The following is an 18,371-nucleotide window of genomic DNA, read 5'->3' as shown; positions in this document are numbered from 1 at the left end:
TTTCTTGGTAATTCTTTTTTGCTTTTAACTACTTTAGCTTTCTTGTTAATTCTGCATAATTAAAAAAAAACATAAATATATATAAATATATATATATATATGTAGACAAAATATAATGTCATTTTTTTTGCTTTTTTTTTTTTTTTCTTAATTATATTATATTATATTATTATGCTTACAATTTTTTTGACTTCAACTTTTGTTTATTGGATACACCTCCCTTAACTTTTGCAGCCTTAACTTTTGCAGCCTTAATTTTGGCTAATTTTCCAGTGCTCTTCATTGGTTTCTTTTTAAGAGCAACTTTAACGTCTTTTTTTTTTGCAACCATTTTCGAAAATTTCTATTTATTTTAAAAGTTTAAAGAAATTAAAATAATATGTAAATATAAATAAATATATATATATAATATGATTTTTTTTTTTTTATACAAATAATAATGGTAATATTTTATAAATTTTGTTATATAATATTATATACATATATATGTTTTTTATTTTTTTTTTTTAATTTTTATAATTACCAGTTTAGTAAAAAGGAAAAAATTAAGTTAAATTAAATTAAATAATTTACTATATGTAAAAAAAACAAAAGAAAAAAAAAAAAAAAGGTAAAAGAGAAAGAATAATATTTATTTAAATTTAGTTTTCTTTTACTTTTTAAGTTATATTAAAATTATATAATTATTTTAATATTTTATTTTTATTTTTTTATTTTTTTTTTTTTTTTTTGCAACTTTAAAAAAAATAATTATATAATAAATATTTTTAAATATAGACAAAAAAAAATAAAAATAAAAAAAAATAATAAAATGAATATGCATATATATTTATATATATATATATATATATATATATGTATACACCCATATAATAATATATATAATATTTCTTACAATTAATATATATATTTTAAATTTATTAATTTGATATTTTTCTCATTATTATATTTTTGCATTTTTTATGTACATTACGAAAAAAAATATATAACATATATATATATATATATATATATATATATTTATATATATATATATAACCTATATATTTTATATACGTTTGGAATATTTTTTTTCGTACACTTCCTTATATGCACAAAAAAGGTTGTAATGCAGATTTATTCTTACATTTACACGATATATATTTCTTCTTATTTTTTTTATGCAAATAAGTAAAGGAAAAAAAAAATAAAACATAAAAGTCATAAATTTATTTGTACATATAATATATATATATATATATATATATATATAATATTTGTATTATATTTTTAGAAGTATCAAATAATTTTATTTTTTATTTTTTTTTTTTTTTTGTAGTCAATTTATGTTATGCATTTATGGTGCTCTTTGATTTATTCCTATTATCCTTTTTCTTTTTTTTTTTTTAACGTAAAATTTTTATATATGCACAAGATATTTTTCATATATAAATATGTACTATATATATATATATATATATATATTTCTCGTATTTTATATAATTTTCCTTTTTTTTTTTTTTTTTCTTCTTTTTGCACATAACATATATTATATATATATATATATATATATATTATTTTTTAATAAATGGATATGCAATTTTCCATTCTGTTCTGTTATTTCCATGAATATTAAAATAAAATTAATATAATATATATATATATTTATAATATGCACTTTTAAAAAATAGAAAAAATAAATTATGGTACATTTTTTGAATTTATACTTTATCACAACGGACACAAAAAAATATATACATATATATATATATATATAATATAATATTGCAGTATTTATCATATATTGATATCCTTTTCCTCAATTATTATCCACAATATTGTTTTATATATATAAATCAGACATAAAATTTTAATTAATTTTAAAGGTCCAAATAAAAATATAAAACATATGGAATACACATTTTCTCATTCTTAAAAATATACAATTTAATTTTATATATATATTTTTTTTTTTTTTTTTTTTTTTTTTAATAAACACATATATCAATTATTGTATTACGGGCAATAGTTATATAGATATGTAAAAAAAATAGAATATTTAACATAAAAATCGGAAAAAAATTTAAATAATAAATATATATATAAGGAATGATATCTTTGAAAAATATTTCAGCCAAACATGAGCATATTTCATGCTAAAAGAAATAACATATATATATATATATAGTTATTATACTAGAAAGATAATTTAAAATATGAAAAAACACATTCAATTTAATTCAATTTGTATATAAATACAAAATATATATATATATATATATATATATATATATATTAAAATCAAATAAAACAAATTTAAAACGAAAAAAAATAAAAAAAATAAAAAAAAAAAAAAAGGGAAGAAAAAAAAAACCAAAAAGGATGTTATATAAAAAATAAATAATCCATCAAATATAAAATATACATATATATATATATATATATACATGCCAAATTATCAACATATATAAAATCAAAAATATAGTAATACAAATAAAAAATAAAATAAATACAAGAAGATCCAATTTTAATTAAATTTAATTTTCCCCAAAACAAGGTCGATTTCATTTTCTGACGTTCTATCTGTTAAATTTTCAATCTATGAATAACGTAAAATAATAATATGTATTTAGAAAGGAAAAGGTTAAAATGAATAAATATATATCTGAGTAATTATGAAAAAACAAAACATTGTTCTTACCTTTTTTATTTTTTCTGCTGACATGTGTAATTTACTACACAACTTTTTTATAGGATATATACTGTATAGAAAGAAAAAAAAAAAAAAAAAATCAAAATATAAATATGAATATAAGCACAAATAAATAAATAAATAAATAAATATATATATATATATATATATATATATATATATATATATATGTATGTATATATGTGTGTTCCCCCTTCTAATTTATCATATTTTTGTCAAAACCTACTTGTCTAACACAACTAAGGCAACCCTTGCTGTGCACTTTATTTCTGCGCTTCCAACAGAAGTACACTAAGAAAAATAAAATAATGTTAAAAAAAAAAAAAAAAGAAGTAATATATTAAATATGTAGGCACATTATTATACATTGTTATCACATTTTTTTGTATACTCACCTCTAGTATGGCTTCTATCAATTTATTTATCTCCTTAAATTTTATTATGTTATCCTCAAATTTAATTATGACCGCAATTAGGCATTTCAGACAAATCAAGTTATATGTCTTCTGTTTTCTACAAAAATAAAAAAATATATAAATAAATAAATAAAATAAAATGAAAAGTGGATTAATTATTACTGTAATGATATCATATATATATACATATATATATATATATTTTTTTTTATATATTCATTATATAGCACTAATTTTTGCTCGCTTTATCCTTACGATGTTATAATTTTAACAAAGTGTAAAATCAACTTGCTCTCACTACATGAATTACATATAGACAATAATGTATTATTTGCTGCACTACTCAAAAAATCAGTAGAAGTCTGATAAGCCTTTTTCAAACATGGTAATATTACATCATCCAATGTATTATCCATTTTTTTTTTACCTATTGAATAAAATTCAGATAAACATAATAAAGAATTTTTTGACACACTTGATCTAGGACTATTTAATAATTCGATAATACATCTCGAAATTTTTCTTAATTCTTTTGAATGATTTTCAAAAAATAATTTATGATGAAATTTTAAAATTTTTCTTAAGTTAATTAAATTATCTATTTGTTTTGTCCATTCATGATCTTTTGTAATAGCTAATAATTCTGATATCATTTCATTCATATAATCATTATTCATTTCAAAATCAAAATTTGTAATTTCATCAAATGATATATATGTTATACTTTTATCATTTTTTATTTTCGAACTAACATTTAGGCTTTTTCTACTTATGTTCATATTTTTATTACACATATTATTACTACTAATATTATTATTACTACTACTATTATTATTATTTTTATTATTATTATTATTATTATTATTAGCTGAACGATATCCTACAACCCTTTCCGACCCACTTTTCCCCTGTACACTGTTATTTGTACAATATTTTTTCTTATTCATAATTTTAACATTTTTATTATGTTCATCTTGTTCGTCATGCTTATGCATTATATTTTTACTTTTGGGACGTTCATCATACGGCTTTTTTTCAGAACACACATTAATTATAGTAGTTTCTTCTTTTCTATTGAATTTGTTAATTTGGAGTTTATTATTGGTATCATCACACTTATGATAATGATCATAATAATCATAAGCATCATCATTATAATCATTATTATTATCATCATCATCATTATTATAATTATTATTCATTTTGTGTGTACTTTTATATTTATTATCATTATAATTTATATTGCTTTTATTAATATTATTTTTTGGATTTCTCTTATCAATTTGTATGTCACTTTTTCCTTTATCATATCTATGGCTACTAAAATTATTATAATTTTCATCCAATTCATGATCCTTTAAATTCTTAACATTTTCATATATTCCATGTTCTTTGATATTCTCAACAATATGTGCATCTCTAAATTCATCATTATTTTTTTTTTGGTTTCTGTTTTCTTCATAATCTGCTCTCTTGTATAATTTATATTTGTCTTTTACTATTTTTGACCCCATTTTTAACTTATCATCAACAAACATTATGTCTTTATTTTGAGTTGGAATATAATAATCACGATCATCTTCATCATCATTATTATAATAATAATAATTATTATTATTATTATCATTATTATTATTATCATCATTATTATCATTATTATTATCATCATTATTATTATTATTGTTGTTATTTTCTTTTTTATTATTATATACATTAGTATTCTTTTTCACTATAATATAATTGTCATTTATATTTTCTTCACTACTATAATAATTTCCTTTTTTTACATTCATATCATTTAAATATTTATCATTTAATTTTAAAATATTTTCCTTTTTGTCTTTATCAGAATATATTATTTTTTCCCCATACTTATATAACTTATTATCCTTAATCATAGGTTGTTCCTCGTTCTGTTTCCTATCTTTTGTATCGTTATGTTTTATATAATACATTTTTTTCTTTTCATAACCATCAGATATTAACCTTTCATCATATATGTTATCTTTCAATCTTATTTCTACTATACTTTTCTGTCTACTATCATTCAAAACTTTTGAGCTTGCTACTGAACTATTATTTACATTCACATATTCTGACTTTCCTAATTTTTCTTCATGTACTCTTTTTATATTTGATATGTTATTTGTATTATATAAAAGTTCATCATTCCTTCTAGGGTTAATTAACACTTGATCTTTTGGCGTATTAGTTTCTTTATATGTTAATAGGTTTTTATGTATAGGTAAGTTTTTATTTATTGAGATGTTATAACTATTTGGTATATTATTATTAACTTGTAAATTTTTATTAACTTGTAAACTTTTATTATGTTGTAAATTTTTATTAACTTGTACATTTTTATTAACTTGTACATTTTTATAATTCGGTAGTACCTTATACATTTGTACAGCTTTATAATTTTTTAAATCCATCATATTCTTAAAATCTTTGTCCGATTTAACATCTCCCATTTGTTTTAATCCCTGTAAATATCTAATTTCCTTTACATTACTTTTTGTTGACATATCCATATTATATTTCTCATAAGGAACTTCATATGTTTGCTCTTCCTCATAAGATTTCTTCCTACAGTCTTTATTCATCTTGTTATTATCGTCTTCACATTTTGCTGGTTTAGGACATGACGGATTACTTTTTCTCAGTAATGTGAGCTGATACTTTTGCTACAAATGGGAAAAAATATGAACACACATATGTATATGTACATAAATATATATATACATACATATATATATCAACATTTACATATTATACTTACAATCTCATTTAATGGAGATTCCAACTTATAATCATTCTCATCTATGTGTTCTTCATAATTTTTAACATTATAAGATTCATTCAATTTTTTATCCTCTATGCTATTCTTATTAATTATATTTATACCCATAGCACTAGTACGTGTTAATCCTAATTCTACATTCATATATAAATCTCCATGTTGTTCATTTGATACATTTCTATTTTCTTTATTTAGATATATGAAATCATCTACAATGTTGTAGTCTTCCTGTTCATCAATTGATTTTCTTTTAAAACTTCGTGAATCTGGAAAAAAAAATAGAAATCAAAAATTATATAATGTATAAGTCAAGTATTTTTCTTTATATAGAAAAAAAAAAAAAAAAAAAATCAACATTTAATAATGGAAATATTTCCTTTATCTAACAAAATTCTCATGTCTTATATATTATTGTAATTATATTATTTATCTATTTATTTCTTTTCTTTAATTTTTTTTTTTTTTCTTTTTTTTTTTTTTCTATTTCATGTAATTATATAAGCAATAGTTGAATCTTTTTTATTTTTAATATATATATTTTTAACTCTCAAAGGTATAAATATAAATATATATATATATAATATATATGTGTGTGTGTGTATACCATCTAGAAACGCGCTTGTGTTAGCTCTATATTTATTCTGTCCTATTGTAGGCATTTTTACAATCCAAATTTCGATTATCTTTACATAAAATATTTATTTCTTCTTATAACACCTTAACAGTGGAAAATATAAGAATCAAAAAGGAAACCAAACAAAAATATTTACATTTAAAATATTTTTTAAGAGGTTAAAATGTAATATTACAATAAAAATATGTAAAATATATATAAATACATATAAGAAAAATTATAAGCGATAAAAGAAAAATATATAAATAAATAAATAAATATATATATATATATAAAGGAAAAAAAAAAAAAAAAAAAACACTGTTTTCTCTAAGATATATATATATATATATATATATATATATTTATATTTACATTTATATTTATACTTTATTATATTATTATTATTTATTATTATTTTTTTTTTATTATTTATTCTTTCATATTTTTTTCAGACGATTTATCAATAAAATGCACACACTGTAATATTATTAAATTATATATATATATATATATATATATATATATAATATGTAGTAAGAACAATCTTTACCAAAAAAATATAACGAAGAAAAAAAAAAAAAAATTTCTTTCTTTAATTATAATTAGAAAGGGAAGTATATTAAACTAACATTTTTTAATTTCAAAAAATTTTAAGATATATTTTTTAATTCAAACCTGTATATATTATTTTATATATATATATATATTATATATATTACATTTTTCAGTGCACAAAATGAGAAATATTAAAAATAATAAAAAAAAAAAAAATAAAATAAAAGAATAACAAAAATATTTTTATATATTATTTTATTTATTATTATCCTTTTTTTATTCTTAATGTGATATTTACGTGTGAAAAATTAAATATACAAATTTATTTTTATTTACTTATTTATGAATATTTTTACAAGGGGAATGTTTTGGAATATGCTATATATTTTGTATTCTAAAGTAAATGTATATTAAAAATAATAAAAACATACATTTACTTATAATTCATGTGTAATAAATAAAGTTTAATTAAATAATTATTATGAAACAATTTTCTAAGTGGGATAATAAAAAAGATGTTATGTTTCAAGAATTAAAATAAAAATTTTCGAATTCAAGTTATACATAATAGACATTATCTTTGTTATATATATTAATATATTATGTCATATTTATATATATACATACTAACTAAAAAGGTAGAACAAGAAAAAGAAAAAGAAAAAAAAAAAAATTTACTTCATTGTATAATATTATATTAATGAAAAAGGAGGGGGGAAAATATATATATATATATATATATAGAAAAATAATAATATATATTTTCATACCTAATAATACTAATTTATTCATGAACTTGTTATTAACCCTTATATAATAATGATATTCTTTTTTATTTTTTATATACACATACAAATTCGTCCAATTTCAACATTTTAGACACATACAGTGTGTATATCGAAAAAGAAATTTAATAATCACATAGATTATTTTATATGAACATTCGGGAGAAAAAAGAATAACAATAAAATTTTTTTTTTTTTTTTTTTTTTTTTTGTCCTTATTTTTTTTTCGCATTTATATTTGAACAAAAGACAAGAATAAACTTTAATTATTAAAGTAAAAAATGGCGAATAATATTACAAGTATAAAAATATATCCATATATTTATATATATATATATATATATGCATTTATAGTGTTTTTTTTTTTTTTTAAATATGTAACGTAATTGCTTATTATAACTTTTATTTCATACTCATACTTCCAAAATAAAAAATTTCAGAATAAAAAAAAAAATATAATAATAAATGATAATTTCATTTTTGTCATAAGCAATGCATGTAAGTTTCTGACATTATTGTAATGACAGAACAAATATTTAATATAAAAAAAAAAAAAAAAAAACATGATATTTAACTTAATGAGCATTTTTCATAATGAAGTAATATATATCTGAAAAGAAACAAAACATGAAGTCTATAATATTATATATAAATATGTGTACCTATATATATATAAATATATATATATAAATATTTGTGTGTATAAAGTACTTTATCATTTTTTATAATTATTACAAAAAATACCTATTATAATATATATATATATATATATATATATTGTTTTTATTCGAGTAGCTGTATGAAGACAGTTACCTATACACATCATCTTTATATGTATGTCATCTTGATCATTTTAAACAATAGTTTTATTTTAAATATTATGTTTAAATATGACATGCACAAATAAAAAAATAAAACATATTCATACTTTAATTAACTAATTTAAAACAATGACTGTTTTTTTTTTTTTTTTTTTTCTTTTAATTTTCTTTAATATTGCACTATTATGTAGTCATTCAAATATAATGTTCTTTTATTATTTAACATTGCTTCTACAAATAGCTAGCTACATGTTTTATTATTAACATGTTCATATATTATTTTACATTTTAAGCTCAATATATGTACATGAAATGCAAAAAAAGTCTGGATGTTCATATATCACTATTAATTGTTAATAAATATAACTACATAAAAATACAATAGTTTAAAAAAAAAAAAAAAAAAAAAAAACACACATAAATAGCTCAAATTTATAGTTATATTATTCCTAAGTGTTCATTTTTTTTTTTTTTTTTATTGATTATTCATTAATTAATGAAAATGTCTTTTTTTTTCTTTTTTCATTTTCACACTTTTTTTTAGCTTGCATTGAAAGCTTTGATATCAAATGGGTTATTAACATGTTTTATTTTATTATTATTATTATTTTTTTTTTATATATATTTCCTATTTGTTTAATTACTTCTTCGAACATTTATTATTTTTTTTTTTAATAATATTATATTTCCTTATTTTTATACATTTTATTAAATCATTATTTTTCATGATTTTTACACATTGATAAATTAAGAAACATTATATAAATTTTGTTCTTCAAAAATATAAAAGTTTTAATTTTCAACTAAACATTTCTTTTTGTATATGTGTGTGTATGTACTACTTAAATAGAACAAAATGAATAAATTTACATATTGTATTACCCTCTTGATAGCATTAGTTCTTCCTATAAGATCTATACAACTTCATTCTGTAAATTATGCTCCCTTGAATTATATTGAAAGTAATATTAACTGCATTGTTTTATACATATTAATATATATATATATATATTTACAATATGTAAAAATATATTGAATATGAATGGAACACACATATATATATATATATATATTTATATATATATTTATATTTTTTTTTCAGTTGGAGACACACTTTCCAATAAAGTTGGTGAATTATGGCATAGCCATTTAAACTCATTCATAGACATTGTATCTACAAAAGTTGTTAACAAATTGGAAGATGATTTATCAAATGGAAATAATTTGGAAAAATTCATGATTCTTTTAGAGGTAATACGAATGATACTTATGTTATACATATATTAATATTTTACATAGACAATAGATACATATATTTACTTTAATTGAATTGTATTAATTACTGGTTTTTAATTATTTTGTTTATATATATATATATATATATATATATATATTTTTTTTTTTTTTTTTTATAGGATGATGCAGACATCTTTGATGCAAGCGCATACGAGGGGAAAAATCTTGCACTTATACAAACAGAATTTATAAGAAAATTAAAGGACAAATTTAAAAATAGTAAATTTGGACAAAAATTAAAGAAACTTGGATCAAAGGCAAAGGAAAAGCTTCTTAGTTTGTATCAAAAACATAAAGGAAAACTCAGACATTTCTTTAGCATACTTCTTAAAAGCTTAGTCATTCCAATAGCTGTTCAATTTATACGAAAAAATTTAAACAAATGGAAACAAAGAACATTAGAAGCTACTCAGAAACTTGATGAACAATCAAAGAATATAGCACAACCAATTATAAATAGATTATATAACAGTTTCGAAGACAAAATTGAAGAATATTCTCAAGAAAATAAAATAAATGTAGAAGATGAATTAAATGCTCTTGGACAATTAGATAAGGATAAGCAAGATATACAAAAATTAGAAGAGCAAGAAAAAGCCCTATTACAATAATATGGAAATATATATTAACCTTTACACATAAACATATGTAGCAACCATAAAGAAATGAATACTATACATTCTAAGGTTTTTTAACACATTTTTTTATTTAAAATATTAGAAGCTATGATGATTGATGATATTAAAATGATTATAAATAAATAAATATATAAATATATATATATATATATTATCTGGTTTATTTTTTTAGTGTATTTTTCATATAATTTTTCATTTTCCTCATGCCCAATATTATATATATATATGTATAAATGTGATGTTTTATATTTGTGATTCTTTCGAACTTGGAAATAAGACAATATATGGAAACATACCAAATACACTATGCATATATATATATATATATAACACATACCTCTTTTTACTTTCATTTGAACATTAATAATAATTTGTTATAAGTCATTTTTTACCACATTTTTTATTATTTATAATATATTTATATATATTTATATTTTATATATTTTTTTTTTTTTTTTTTTTTTATCTTTAATCTAATTTGATTTTATATCATAAATATAGTGTTATTTAATACAAAACAATAAAATATTTATACAATAATAGGAATTATATACAAGTTATCTTCTTTTTGATATGTATATACAAAAAAAAAAAAAAAAAAAAAAAAAAAAAAAAATTAAAGCATTTTAAAAAAACAGATAGAAAGAAAGTACATTTATATATATGCCAATAATTATTCTGTTTTTATAGAAGGATTTAATATATTATATATTTTAATTACGACTATTTTAATATTTAATTATAAATTTAATATTTTAACGACACTAAATATAAATTCAAAATCTTATATTTTTGAATAAATATAAATTAATCATTCCATCAAAAAATGGGTACACATTATAGAAATATTATATATTAAATAATATATATTAGTAAATAAAAATAATATGTTTGAAAATTATTAAATAAGGATAATAAATTTGAAAAACACATTTTTTTTTTTTTTTTTTTTTTTTTTCCCTTTTATCACATAAATTTTATATAATATAAAAAGAATTTTTTATAATGGAAAAGTTAGATACTGTAACAAATGAATCTCCTAAAATGAACAAATTAAGTATGATATGAATATATATATGTGTATGTATGTATGTATGTATGTATATTTTTTTATATATATTAATTTATATATATATGTGGTTATGTTTAAAAAATATACTCTTCTATTTTACAGGAAGAAGTTTAACTATGAGTTTATATTTTATTGGTATATCAACAGTATCATGGTTTATATGTACAACTAGCAGAAGAAAAGAATGGTAAAAAAAAAAAAAAAAAAAAAAAAAAAAAAAAAAAAAAACTATAAATGGAATAATAATAGTTTCATATATGTAACTATCAATATATTATATTTGTATAATTTTTAGGGCAGATATAATGTTGGATTATGTTCACCATAAAAGATGCTCTTTCTTGTCGAATTCATGGGCATCATTTTTGAAAAGGCTTAAATCATAATTTTTTGTATTATATAAATTATATTACGTCTTAATTTTTTTTTTCAAGAGAATTTACTTATTCACATTTATAAAAAGAAATATGTGTTTTTAAACAGTCATTAAAATATTAATATATGTAATGTAACAAATATATCTTTATTTATGACATAATATAGAGAACATAAAAAAAATAGTCCTACATAACCATTATAATATAATTTCCATATGAGATAAAAAAAAAAAAAAAAAAAAAAAATGAATTATATAGATATTTTATATGTGTTAAAATTCAGACGTATTATTTCTTTTTTAGAACATAATTAACTATATAATTCCTACTAATAAATTATCTTTATTAAAAATATAAACTGTGAATAAATAAGAGGACAATAAATTCATTTGTATAAATCATCTAAATGATATACACATATATACATATAAACATATTTATTGTTACATTTTATTTTTTTTATGATATTGCTTCAGACCATTTGAATAATATGACTTGTTCAGTTATTTCAAAAAAATGTATCTTTCTAATTATTTAATATATATAACTATATTATATTTATAATATTTTTTTTTTTTTTTTTTTTTGCACATATTTTTAAAAATATATACATATATATTATATATATATATTGTAAATGGATGAATATATTTTTATATGATACTATATTATTTATTTTTTTTTATATTCATTTGAATTTTTTGTTTATCGATATTATTTATTTATCATATAATATCAAGTCTGCTTAAGCTTATTTATTTGGTTAATATAAAAATATTTATGTATAATATTTATATAAATAGTAATATATAAGAAATGAAAAATGCTTTTTAATAAATTTTTTAAACATGATACATTCCATATTACATTAAGTAAAATTGTTATACGTAATTATAAAACAAGTAAAAAAATAAATATTGGAAAATTGATAACAAAAAATAAAATAAAAAATCATGAAAAGCATAGTATAGAAGATATAGAATTATTATTGCATGAGAAGCATCATGATGTTTTAGAAAGTCATCCAACTATAAAAAATGTTAATAAAATAATCGACGTTAATTATCTTCCTGTTTTTAAAAAAAATGAAAACCAGTTTAATATTTTAAATAAAATAGTTCTTCACTTTGGAGGTATATACAAAAAAAAAAAAATAAAAAAAAAAAAAAAATAAAATAAATAAAAAAAAAATAAATAAATAAATAAATACATACATATATTACAGACATTTATACATATAAATAAATAAATATATATATATATATATATATATATATATATATATATATATATATATATGTTTTTTTTTTTTTTTTTTTTTTTTATTATATATTAAAGATCTGTCATATTTAAAAGGTGATGCTGTTGTTAATGGAACAAACAAAGTTTTTGAATTAATGAAGGAAGGGAATGGTTATGATTGTTCAGGTAATTTTTTAAAAACCTGTGGAGACGAATTATTGAACGATATGAAGAATGCAAAAGAACAGAATAAAGGAAAAAGTATTATATTAACAAAAGGTTATAATAGTTCATATAAACACATTATACATGTTGTTGAACCATATTATAATCAAACTCAAAAGTTAAAAAATTGTTATGAAAATATATTACTAACAGCAAAAGATAATAATTTTAAAAATATTGTATTTCCTTTACTTGGTAGTGGTATTAGTTTATTTAAGAAACATGATGTTGTTATCTCATGTTTAGAAGGAATATATGAATTTATGAAAAAAAGAGATAATTTTAATGCTATTGAAAAAATAATATTATGTACCATTACCGATTCTTATTGGATGCTCTTAAGAGACTCTATATATCTTTATTTAGATATAAATATATAAAGAACTTTATATATATATAATATATATATATATATAATATATGAAATAATAAATATATGTTTCTCCTATTTTTTTTTTTTTTTTTTTTTTTTTTGTTGTTGCAATCTTCAATTTATATAATTTTATTTGAACTTCAAAAAAAAAAAAAAAATAATAATTTGTTTAATGTCTCTAAAAATTAAATAGAAATATTACAAAAAAAGAAAATTAAAAGAGGAAAAATATTTTCCTAACAACAAAATAATAATATTAAAATGGAACAAAAAAAAAAAATAAAAAAATAAATAAATATATATATATATATATGTTAAAATTTTTATTTCATTTCATTTTATTTCATTTTATTTTATTTTATTTTATTTCATTTCATTTTATTTCATTTTATTTCATTTCATTTTATTTTATTTTATATTTTATTTTTTTATTTATAATATTATGATGAATCTATACGGAATGGTAATTGTTTCATAGATATATTTTTCTTAAAAATTTCATGTGCCTCATCCCAAGCAGTCTTAAAAGAATTCATTGTTTTTTTTGCTTTATTCGTTGAGCTTCTAGAAGGAAGATTTTCAATTTTTATTGGATGTTCATTTTTAAATAAGGTTGACCACCATATATATGCATTTTCAATTTCATTTATTTTCTTTACAGAAATATATAAAAAGGTTTCTTGTTTGTCTAACATATTATAATCTTCAAATAAGTAATGTACATTTTGATTATTTATTTCATTAGAAAGATTAAAAAGTGTATACCAATTAATTTGCATATTTTTAATTTCCCATATTTGTGTGTCTTCGTCTGTATTAATTTTGAAAGGAAACTTTTTATCAACTAAAATTTCAACATTATCATGAAATGAATTGCTTTGCGTGTTATGTTGATTCGTTTTATTATTATTATTATTATTATTATAAATGATACCACATTTGTAATTTTTTATTTTTACAATTAATTTATCTTCTTTTATATCTACAATTAAATTTTTAGCTTTACAATTTAAAGGTAAACATATAAAAGCGTTAATATAATGTATTGATTGATTCCAGATATACTCATATGGAACCACAGCTCCATTAATAAACATATCTTTATATTTTTTATCATCGGCAACATAATTATTCATATTTTGAACATGTATATTATCATTTTTATTATTAAGTATTTCATTATTTGTTTCATTATATATGGTTTTATATTCATCGTTCTTATCTTTTATTTCTTCTACATTTTTTGACGTGTTATTATATTTATCGTGTTTTATTTTTTCATCATTATTATTTTTTAAAATTGTTAACCCATTAGGACCTATAACCACTTTGTCCTTGTTATCTAATTTTGTTAAGTGTGGATTTAACTTTTTCTTATTATCATCATCTGATGAACTTATGTCTATTTTTTCAAATTTTTCATAATTTATAACGCTGCTCATGATATTTATATATATATATATATATGTATATGTATGTATATATGAACAATAATTCGTAGATGTTTTATAAAATATATATAAGGGGACCTGATATATAGAAGTATATAATAACACAATAAAACTTAGAAGGCCCTAAAACAACATGACGCTATAAATACATATATATATATATATATATATATATATATATATATATATTTATTTATTTATTTATTTATTTATATAATATACAATTTTTATTTCTTGAAAAAAAGTAAGAATTTAAATATATTCCTATTTTATATCACTCCTTTAATATTCTATTTATATTATATTATATTTTTTTTTTTTTTTTAAATTCTACATTTAAAATTATTAATACATTCTCAAAAATTTTAAGAAATTCATATATGTTATTTTATTTAATATTTCAAAAGAATTATAAATTTTTTATAAATAGTTCCAGCTTAAAAAGAAATTCTTCGAATTTTTATTTTCTCCTATATAAGTCCTAGTAACAAAAAAAAAATTAATTTTTTAATTTATAATCAGGCTATAATATTAAAAAATAATAGAATTAGAAGAAATGCATTTTCTTTTTCCCCTAAACTAAAATTTATTTTGTTATATATTATATATATATATATATATAATATTTTATTTATTTATTATTTTATTTTCTACTTATTTTTTCAAGTGCAGAAAAAAAAAAAAAAAAAAAAAAAACTGAAAAAAAAAAAAAAGCGTTGATTTATTTATATAAAATTCTTCCTTTTTTGTTTACAAAAATAAATGGAAAAGAATTTATATTTAAAAAAAAGAAGAAAAAATTGAAAGTTAATAAAAAAAAGTATATAGTTTTTATTATATATAAATAATATATATAATAAATATGTATATTATTTTATATATTTTTAAATAATTATATTATTTTTCATTTATTTATATAAGCATATAATTATTAAATTCTTTTGAGAATGTATGGTTGATTTGTAAAAACATATATCCATTTTTAAAATTTTATGTATATATATATATATATATATATATATATATATAATTATATATATGTTTTTTTTTTTTTGTCCTTTTTTCCCGAATTATTGTTAAAAATATAAAATTTATATAATATATATATAACCCATCTTCCTTTTAATACATTCTTTATAAATAAAAATAACATATAAAGAATATAACAAATCATACATATATAAATATATGTATATATATATATATATATACATATATATATGTAATATTATGATTATATAGGAAGAAAATAATAAATAGGTTATAAAAACAAATTGAATTTTTTTTTTTTTTTTTTTTTTTTTTTTTTTTGTGTGTGTATATTTATTAAAAAGAATGAGTGATATATATTTTTATTCTGAAGAAATTAATAATTTGTTAGAAGATTTTAAAAGAATATTACAAGAATTAGAAAAAGAAGAGGTAAAAAATGAAAAGACGGAAAAATATTGTAACGATATTCATTTTATAAATGAAAGAATAAAAACAGCCAAGGATGCATATTTTATTGAGATAAGGAATTTAAGTGAAGAGGAACAAATAGAAAATATTTCAAAAATAAAAAATAAAATGATAATATTAGAGAATTTAAATATTCAATTTGATTTTAAAAAAAGTAAACTAATATATGAAGAAGATAAACAAGCAAAAGAAAATAAAAAATTGTTAAAAGTTAGATATGTCTCAGCCAAAGATATAGAAACTAAAGGAGATATTATTCAAGATCAAACGGACGATGCTATTTTTAGAATGAAAATGATGGTTGATGAATCAGAAAATATTACTAAAGATGCAGCAGATAAATTAAATATACAAAACGAAAAATTACAAAAAGCAAGAGATAAAATCGAGGATGTTGATATTAATGTATATAGTGCTAAACAAACATTAAAAGAAATAGCAAAAGAAGCCGTTACAGATCGATTTGTTCGTCTTATGAGTATATTAATTTTTATTGTAGTATCTGTACTTATCACTGTTATAATCATATCAAGAAAACAAACGCCTGTTGTAATACATGATGTCATGACGGAAAATGAACATATACGAAAAAATAAAAGTGTGCGAAGACAAGAAATGAGTCCCAAACTAACATGAAATTTTCAAAATAATAAAATAATAAAATAATATAAATATATAAATATAAATATATAAATATATATATATATATATATATATATATAATATATGTATATTTATACATACTGTAAAAGACACATACTTTTAACATATTAATATGTTTTTATTTATATATGTCAATATTATATTTGAAAATTTTTTTTTTTTTTTTTCATTTTTCTGTATACAAAAGTGATGTTTATATATAGTAATACTCATATCCATTTGTTTTTAATCATATTTGTTAAATTTATGTATTTATTTTATTTTTTTGTTTTATATATATATATATATATATATATATATATATATATATATATATTATATATATGTATAAAGTTTTAATTCTTTTCATTTAAAAACACAACATTACATATTTCATATTTTTTTTTACAAAGTACAACATTAAAAAATTGACATATGATTATGGAATGTTAAAAGGTTTTAATATAATATCTTATCATATATCATATAATATAATTTTAACGAACCATATTTTTTTAGTTCTTATTTCCTTTTTTTTTTTTTTTTTTTTTTTTTTCTTTAAGCTGCTACGATATTATATTAGATATCTATTGCATAATTTTTTTTATTTTAAAAAATATAAGATAATATAAATATATTTGTTTCAAAAAAAAAACGATTTATTTATTAAACTTAAATATATACATATATAATTAAAAGGAGATATGGATAAAATAAGAATGTACAATTGAATATATTCCCCCCTTTATATTTCCTTTTTTTTATTTTTCATCTCTTATATATTTCATTATATAAATTAAAATGAACATGGAAAAAAAAAAAAATAAAATAAAATAAAAATAAATATATACATATATTAGATCTAACATGAATATCCATATAAAATTGATAATCTATTTTTATATA

General features: G+C 17.6%; 7 protein-coding genes across 7 annotated transcripts in view; 4 read left to right on the top strand and 3 right to left on the bottom strand.

Annotated features, from left to right (window-relative positions):
- The window catches only part of PF3D7_1449200 (conserved Plasmodium protein, unknown function), a gene marked incomplete at both ends in the record, with an annotated part of 386 nt that extends 55 nt beyond the window's left edge, over positions 1-331 (bottom strand). The window contains 2 exons of the mRNA XM_002585421.1: positions 1-51; positions 180-331. The exon at positions 1-51 is cut by the window's left edge and continues 55 nt beyond it. Of these exons, the coding sequence (XP_002585467.1) occupies positions 1-51; positions 180-331 (203 nt within the window). The remainder of the gene's footprint in view (positions 52-179) is intronic.
- A 2,175-nt stretch (positions 332-2,506) lies between these two features.
- PF3D7_1449100 (CLASP domain-containing protein, putative) lies at positions 2,507-6,570 on the bottom strand (the record flags this gene model as incomplete). Its single annotated transcript, XM_001348606.1, has 7 exons — positions 2,507-2,578; positions 2,681-2,741; positions 2,919-2,983; positions 3,088-3,205; positions 3,364-5,795; positions 5,891-6,177; positions 6,516-6,570. The coding sequence occupies 7 exons, from the start codon at positions 6,568-6,570 to the stop codon at positions 2,507-2,509; spliced, it is 3,090 nt and encodes a 1,029-aa protein (XP_001348642.1).
- Positions 6,571-9,544: 2,974 nt separating this feature from the next.
- On the top strand, positions 9,545-10,595 carry PF3D7_1449000 (gamete egress and sporozoite traversal protein, putative; the record flags this gene model as incomplete). The annotated part of the gene is made up of 3 exons (XM_001348605.3): positions 9,545-9,650; positions 9,791-9,939; positions 10,104-10,595. The coding sequence occupies 3 exons, from the start codon at positions 9,545-9,547 to the stop codon at positions 10,593-10,595; spliced, it is 747 nt and encodes a 248-aa protein (XP_001348641.1).
- A 1,032-nt stretch (positions 10,596-11,627) lies between these two features.
- PF3D7_1448900 (conserved protein, unknown function) lies at positions 11,628-12,080 on the top strand (the record flags this gene model as incomplete). Its single annotated transcript, XM_002585420.1, has 3 exons — positions 11,628-11,679; positions 11,797-11,881; positions 11,990-12,080. 3 exons carry the CDS (start codon positions 11,628-11,630, stop codon positions 12,078-12,080), a joined length of 228 nt encoding a protein of 75 aa, XP_002585466.1.
- Positions 12,081-12,894: 814 nt separating this feature from the next.
- On the top strand, positions 12,895-13,918 carry PF3D7_1448800 (Appr-1-p processing domain protein; the record flags this gene model as incomplete). The annotated part of the gene is made up of 2 exons (XM_001348604.1): positions 12,895-13,204; positions 13,410-13,918. The coding sequence occupies 2 exons, from the start codon at positions 12,895-12,897 to the stop codon at positions 13,916-13,918; spliced, it is 819 nt and encodes a 272-aa protein (XP_001348640.1).
- Positions 13,919-14,351: 433 nt separating this feature from the next.
- Positions 14,352-15,353, bottom strand: PF3D7_1448700 (HSP20-like chaperone, putative; the record flags this gene model as incomplete). Its single annotated transcript, XM_001348603.1, has 1 exon — positions 14,352-15,353. One exon carries the CDS (start codon positions 15,351-15,353, stop codon positions 14,352-14,354), a length of 1,002 nt encoding a protein of 333 aa, XP_001348639.1.
- Positions 15,354-16,697: 1,344 nt separating this feature from the next.
- PF3D7_1448600 (SNARE protein, putative) lies at positions 16,698-17,459 on the top strand (the record flags this gene model as incomplete). Its single annotated transcript, XM_001348602.1, has 1 exon — positions 16,698-17,459. One exon carries the CDS (start codon positions 16,698-16,700, stop codon positions 17,457-17,459), a length of 762 nt encoding a protein of 253 aa, XP_001348638.1.
- Positions 17,460-18,371: the final 912 nt, after the last annotated feature.

Source organism: Plasmodium falciparum (genome assembly GCF_000002765.6).
Source record: "Plasmodium falciparum 3D7 genome assembly, chromosome: 14".
Taxonomy (NCBI): Eukaryota; Apicomplexa; class Aconoidasida; order Haemosporida; family Plasmodiidae; genus Plasmodium; species Plasmodium falciparum.
This window is presented reverse-complemented; position numbering and strand designations above follow the sequence as displayed.